The sequence below is a fragment of the Cryptomeria japonica genome, chromosome 4 (genome assembly GCF_030272615.1).
Source record: "Cryptomeria japonica chromosome 4, Sugi_1.0, whole genome shotgun sequence".
NCBI classification, from domain to species: Eukaryota; Viridiplantae; Streptophyta; class Pinopsida; order Cupressales; family Cupressaceae; genus Cryptomeria; species Cryptomeria japonica.
In genome coordinates, this window is record NC_081408.1 from 557,627,278 (window position 1) to 557,634,131 (window position 6,854).

General features: G+C 32.9%; 1 protein-coding gene across 1 annotated transcript; it reads right to left on the bottom strand.

Annotated features, from left to right (window-relative positions):
- Positions 1–449: 449 nt before the first annotated feature.
- On the bottom strand, positions 450–5,512 carry LOC131029426 (protein DETOXIFICATION 41-like). The gene is made up of 9 exons (XM_057959899.1): positions 5,198–5,512; positions 4,461–5,005; positions 4,274–4,360; positions 4,092–4,148; positions 2,896–2,912; positions 1,979–2,200; positions 910–1,028; positions 652–738; positions 450–539 (listed from the first exon to the last, which is right to left on the bottom strand). Exons 1-9 carry the CDS (start codon positions 5,510–5,512, stop codon positions 450–452), a joined length of 1,539 nt encoding a protein of 512 aa, XP_057815882.1.
- Positions 5,513–6,854: the final 1,342 nt, after the last annotated feature.

Below are 6,854 nucleotides of genomic sequence, written 5' to 3' on the forward strand. Positions count from 1 at the left end.
TATACCTATAAGAAAAGAACTATTTGAAAGAGAAAATTAAGTGGAACTAGAATGCACTCTACTCCAATTCCAATTCTATTTTAAGAACGAAAATGATTTGAAATAAAGAATATTCTAAGTTTGCATTGTCTTTTATGTTATTTACCTTAATCATTTTCTTGTCTTTACTCCTAAGAAAATAATCTAAATGATATATAATTTCTCCTTTTCAAACTACTATTAATCTAAACATTCCCAAATCCAAATGAAAAATATTAACTTGGAAAATTTTATCAATTTATTTTATTACATCTTACTGCCAACGGTCTCCTGAAACATCATACTGGATACACACATTTCAATCCACCGATAAAAAACTATTTAAATTTCTTCCACAAGTGAATGGTTAACTCTAATTCAAAACAATTATACTCAACAAATTATTCTTTCGTTTTCTGTTACATATTCTTTCAATGTAAGATTTCTCCATACTGATTTACTGCAGTTGAATCTTTGATGGTGGGTTTCTCGTACCTTGTGCGTTCTTCAGCACTTTGTACCTGCAAACACAGTTCACCTCTTTGTAAGTTGGGCACACAATATCATTTTTTATCAGAGTTAATGCTTTCTTATTAAATCTCTGAAGTGAGAGAAAAATAGATTTATTTTTACCTCCTTTTTCCAATCAGTGCGTGATGTAATTACAATGAGGACCAATGTTTGAAGTGCTACTCCAACGATCATTCCCCACCATATTCCCTGTCAGATGCCAATACAAAATGTTTACAAATCTATAAATAAGAGATACAACAGTAGTTTTTTTTCTTAAACTTTCATTTTTGTAACGACTTTGTTTAATATAAAAAACAGTATCTTTACTCATCTTATGTATAATTATCTACAATGAAACATTATATGGTTGTCTATTACCTTTACTCCAATGCCATTCTTGAATCCCGAAATGACCCCAATGGGTAGACCAACAACATAATATGTTGCTAGATTGACATAAGCCACTGCCGCCTGCCATCCGCATCCGATTGCCACACCTGTCATCAAATTTTTTCGTGTGTATAAAGATGAGTTTTCATATAAAAAGTGTGGATTTTAATACATAAGTTTTAATGTTATTGTTTTTGGATTAGATTCTGTAAAAGTTTTTGTGTCAATATTCTAAATTACATTCTGTGATCTATGTTATTAGAAAGGAGCCTCGATTTCATCTTTCATGTTGCAAACCACCATTCTTAAGATATTTCAGTTGTCAAAAAAAAATCTGATATGAATAATGATGCCACCTTTCCGCCCAATGCCTTGGTCTGAAAACTGCTATCCAGCCCCTAAAATACATCAAGACATCATTATCCTTTGTACATTATAAATATATTATTATAGATGTTTAGTGCATTCTTAAAGAATATGTCAACTGAACCAAAATTCATTCAAAAAAAATTTCTAGATTGTTTTAGTTCACCATTCTTCCATCCTATGTTAACCCTAGGTCACTGTTATTTTGAATTACAGCAGGTCACCTTTTGTTCTGTGGATTTTTAGGCTTCCCCTCCGTTCTGAGGAGTTAAACTGAATTTTTTTTATTTTAAAAATTCATTTAATGAATACTCAGCAGGCATGATTTTTGTTTGTTCTATCAGTATATTTATTTTGATTTCTTTTCGAATTCATAAAAATATAAAATTGTTTAATTATATCTTCAACAAATAAAAATATCATGGAAAGAAAATTCATTTCTTTTTCACAATCTTTAAATCTTTTATTTCTGATCATGTTGCTGTTGTTGTAATTTATGTTTCTGGTTTCTGGTAACATAAATATATCATCACCATAATAGAAAGTATTGAGAATCAAAAGTTGAATTTTTGAAACTCCTATAACTCTATATTATCTTGATGATGGATCACAGATTATGAAACACTATCTAATCTAAAAACAACAACTATCAACCATCATTCAAGTTAATTTTAACCCCATACAAATATACCTGATAGTATTGGTTGAATGCCATTTAAGAGAACTGATATTGCCAGAAGTGGTATCAATTCAAAGACTGCACGCATAACCACAGTACTGCTAGTGAAGGCCATGCTCAGCTCCTTCTTAAGTACAAGAACTCCAATGGAGAGAATGAGACTTATAAGTAAGCATGTGATCACCACAACCAATACTGAAAAACTTGCAGTCTTGGGGTGTCTTGCTCCCAACTCTTATGCTACAAAAAGAAAAAACAAGAGTTTAGAGTAGTGGAATTTAAGCTTTAAAAAAATTAAGAACCCTTACTAACTTTGCCCTTAAATCATCGATTTCTACCCTTGGGAATTTTGTCAAACACTTGTCTTGCAAAGTCTGTACTTGCTGTTATGAGTTTTCTGTTTGTATTGTTTGGGTTTTGTTCACTGCAATTAATGTTTTGAATGCCTTTAACCATGAAAGATTGACTAACAATGTCATAGAAATGATATGCCAATTGATTTTGATGCATATAAGTAACTAAAAATAACAACTACAGCTGCTTGACAAATCATCAAACACTTGACATGCAAACTAGAAATTATGTGGCAGCAGCATAATGAAGTTTTTATTAGTTATTCTCACACCAAATAGTTACAAAGGTATAACATGTAATTTCCAAAACTTATGACAACAAAATTAGAGAACCTGATATGTAAAATGCTTGCTGCAAATGATGGTCTCCACTCTTCAATGGACTGCCAATTAAACACGTTCCTATTGTAGCTACAAATAATTTGCCAATTAAATGTCTGATTTCTTAGTACTATAGCACGTCACTATTCACGCCATTGTAGTGTTTCACTATTCACAGATTACTATAGCGCGAGTACTGTAGCGCCACTGTAGCGTTTCACTATTCACGGATTACTGTAGCGTCTACTGTAGCGCGGTTACTATAGCGTCTACTGTAGCGCGGTTACTATAGTGTCTACTGTAGCGCGGGTAGTGTAACAGCAATTGTATCTTGAAAATGATTGCTTCAATTCTGATTTTTAATGGCTGCCAAATGAAACTGTAGGTCTGCAATTAATATATATTCGAAAATCTGCATACCCTAGATGTCTTCCCTTCTTTTTAAAGCCCAAATAGAACTCCAGAATGAAGCTCTCCTGAAATGCCAAATTCAGTGGATATTTCACCACCTCAAATGGTTGCAACACTGAAGAATGGTCGCTCTCCAATGGCTGACTGAATCAGAAACCCTTGGCTTCTTCTCCCAAGTTCATAACAAACAAATATCAATTCTCTGGATGGATCCCATAAAATGAGCTCTTAAGTCCCTTTTTATTCTTTCTTATGAGAGCTCGAACAGCCAATGTGGGATTAAAGACATATTCACACATTATAATATTAAAGTGATTTTATTATTATAAAGTTACTTTATAACTTTATAATAACATTAAAATATTTAAATAAATCACTTAAGTCACTTTTAATTAAATTAATTAAATATAAAGTCACCTTTTTTAATTTTATTTTATTTAATGACTTAATAAGAAATTAATTTAATCAATTTCTTCTTATTTCTCCACTTAGCCTTCGGAAAATGTAAAGACTAAAAACTCCACTGAGATGCTAAAAAGGTGGGGACATTACAAAAAATAAATATATATAAGAATCCCTCGGTCTCGAAAGGAGATCCCATGCATGGTTGTCAGAACAGAATATTTTTTGAAGTACAATGTAACGTGCTGTATGATAAAAAAACTCAGGAAACCCACCAAATTTGGATAACAATAAATGCAATATTTGGAAAGAGAAAGCCGTCTCCACTATCCAGCTATCATTTTGACATTTGAAGTTGAGAAGAATTTGGTGAACTTGGTATGGATTGATGTTCATCTTTGGCTCTCTCCCAAGGTAATAAGTTTAGAACAGCAGTGAGGGAAGACTTGAAAATTGAAACCACTTCAGAATGAAGCTAAATGTCTTAATGAAAGTCATAAATAAACTAAAAAAGCATCTAAAGAATCAAGTTTTCAAATCTAAAAATTTTATACCCAGGGGAAAAATAAAATTGCACACAAATTTCTCTGATGATACAGAAAATGCAATAAATGCCCAAGAATCTGGCCTTCCAGTACCTTGTTGCTGTGCCGAGGCCCAACATTATCATTAAGTTCCAATTCAAACAATTCATGCTGCAGGTTGAGCACGATGGCACAAACATTAAGAACTGTATTTAAAACTAAGCCCATTATAATTAATTCTTATTACTTCGTTTTGAAATTAGAAAAAAGGCAAAAACAGGGCCCTGATGACATACCAGACAGATATAGAATCCAAAGCAATCTCTGCATTTGGCAGGAATCCAGAAATGAGCACAAGCCCTTGTGTATACCATATTTCCAACCTGGTCATTTAACATTAACTCATTTCACATAACCTAAGAGTAGAAACCCTAGTCATGAACACTGAAAGGACTGCAAGTACAGGGAAATGTAAAAGCATACGTCAGCATAAAAGCAGAAGCCAAAGTTAACTTGAAGTAAGACCAGAGTCCAGTAAAAGCATTGAGAGTGAAGCCTGTCCATGTCTTCTTGCATGAAGGGGAGTAGAATATGTAAGCAGCAGTAGTAAAAACCAGAACCCACCATGACAAACTCAGTGTTAAAGCTGCCCCTAGTAGGCCGAATCCCAGCTTGTCAACAGCCAGCCAAGTTAGCAAAATATGAAGTAAAAATGTGCCTGCTGATAAATATGCCAGTGGTGCCACTATGTTCTGAGCCTGCAGAAACCTTTGCATGGGATCACTTATTGCCAAGGCAAACAGCTGGGGAATTAACCCTCTGGCAAAGATGGCTCCTTCTGCAGCTATTTCTTTGCTCTGGCCTATTGCCACCAATATAGGATCTGCATACCAGTAGACAAAAGCCAAAAGTATTGCAGTTGTAGTCATTATAATAATGGATCTTTGACAGATGACTCCCATCATATTGTACTGTTTGGCACCATAGGCTTGCCCACACACTGTCTGGACTGTACTTGACATTCGCAACTACAAAATTTGATACAAAACCTTATATGTTAGGTGCCATGTAGGATCATGAAAACCCAAAGTTAATAAGATGGAACCACACTTATTTTGGTACATGCATTCTAAACTGTTTTTTCTTAAATAGGGAGCATATTTCTCAATTGTTTGGGCATTAAATCATTTATGTTTAAATAGAATGTAAAGGAAACTAACCATAATTCCATAGGCAAGTCCCTGGATTCCCACATTGGATATGCAGGCCCCAGCAAGCTCCAGCTCTCCCAAGTGTCCTACAAACATCTGAGAAATGGCACTCATCATGAAATTCAATATGCTAACAGTTATGGAAGGGCCAGACAGAATCCACAGCTTCTTAGACTCCATCAAAGCAGCTTTAGCAATCCCTGACCAAGGAATTTGTTCTTGTGATAACAAGACTTCAATATATACTGAATCCTCCTCAGACTTGTCTTTTTTACTCTGAATAAGTGACTCCACAAGACTCTCATTATTTCCATGGCTCTTCATTGCGGACTCTGCTTGATAATTGTGATCCCAGTTCAAAACTTCTTGGCTCCTTCAAAGGAAAATATTACAGTTCAAAACTACTTAATCCTATTTTAATAACAAAGTCAACTTATGCCATGATATCTGTCATTACAGTTCCCAACTGGATACCCATTCTCTCCTGTAAATTTATGATTGGACAGAAAGTTTCTGACATACTTCAGACATCATGGAACCTTAACAACCTTGATTCTTTCAAGCCTGACTGTCTTCCAAATCTTCAAATCATGTTATATTCAACCTAATAAAGGCAACATTTACATGTATGCACATTCGATCTTAACATTGCCTGCTCAACATACTATTTATAGATAATTAAAAAATTATGTTATAATTTCACGAGTTAGAAACAAGTCAATGTATTTTATACTTTATTGTTAAACTGTGTAAGTAAATGTGGATTTCATAATGGAAAGTTTATAATGAGCTCACCAGAGATCAAGTTTTGTTCAGTGTAAGGTTCCCACATATAAAAGATGAGGTTGGGATCGGGTGAATTTGGGTCAATGGATACCCCTCAGTCTTTGGCTCTTAGTCAAAAATGTTTCAATCTCGTGTTCTCCCTAAACAATTTTGTGGATAAAAATCCTTCATAAAAAAAAGTGAATTTCAGATGTTAGTTTATTTATGAAAATGGTTTTAAAAACTCTTTTTTTTTTTTTGTAAATATTATAGATTATATTTTATGATATATTCTTAGATATTATTTATATTATCCATCGCTTCATAATTTGCTATTATTTTATGTAAATTTATCAATTTATATATCTAAAAATAACTAGTATATTTATGTAGACGTATAAATCTGACCACTTTCCTAAATAAATATTTATATTTATTTTAACCCCATTCCTCTCATTAATTAAATTCTATTTAATTAATTTCTTCACATTCATCTATTTGATTAAATGAATTACTCAATTTATTTAATTAAATTCACTTAAGCCTTTTCTAGCCTTTGATTAAATAAATCACTTTATTTAATTAATTGCCCTTTCTCCCTTTTTAATTAAATTTACATTTAATTAAATTAATCCTTGCAAATACATAAATTTAATTTATTTTTTTAAATCCCCCCACTTGTATTTATGCACGCTGCATCTATTTTATTGAAATAAAGTAATTTTATTTTAATTAAAATCCCCCTCCATCCACTTGCATTTTCCTACATCTCCCACTTGCCTGCTAAACCCCTTCTGGATTCTTCTAATCACTTCCAATTTAGCCTAATTCATCTCCTAATTATTGTCACATTCCTAAGCAAAGAGAAGTCACTTTTTCAAAGCCTCCAATGTCTTTGAAA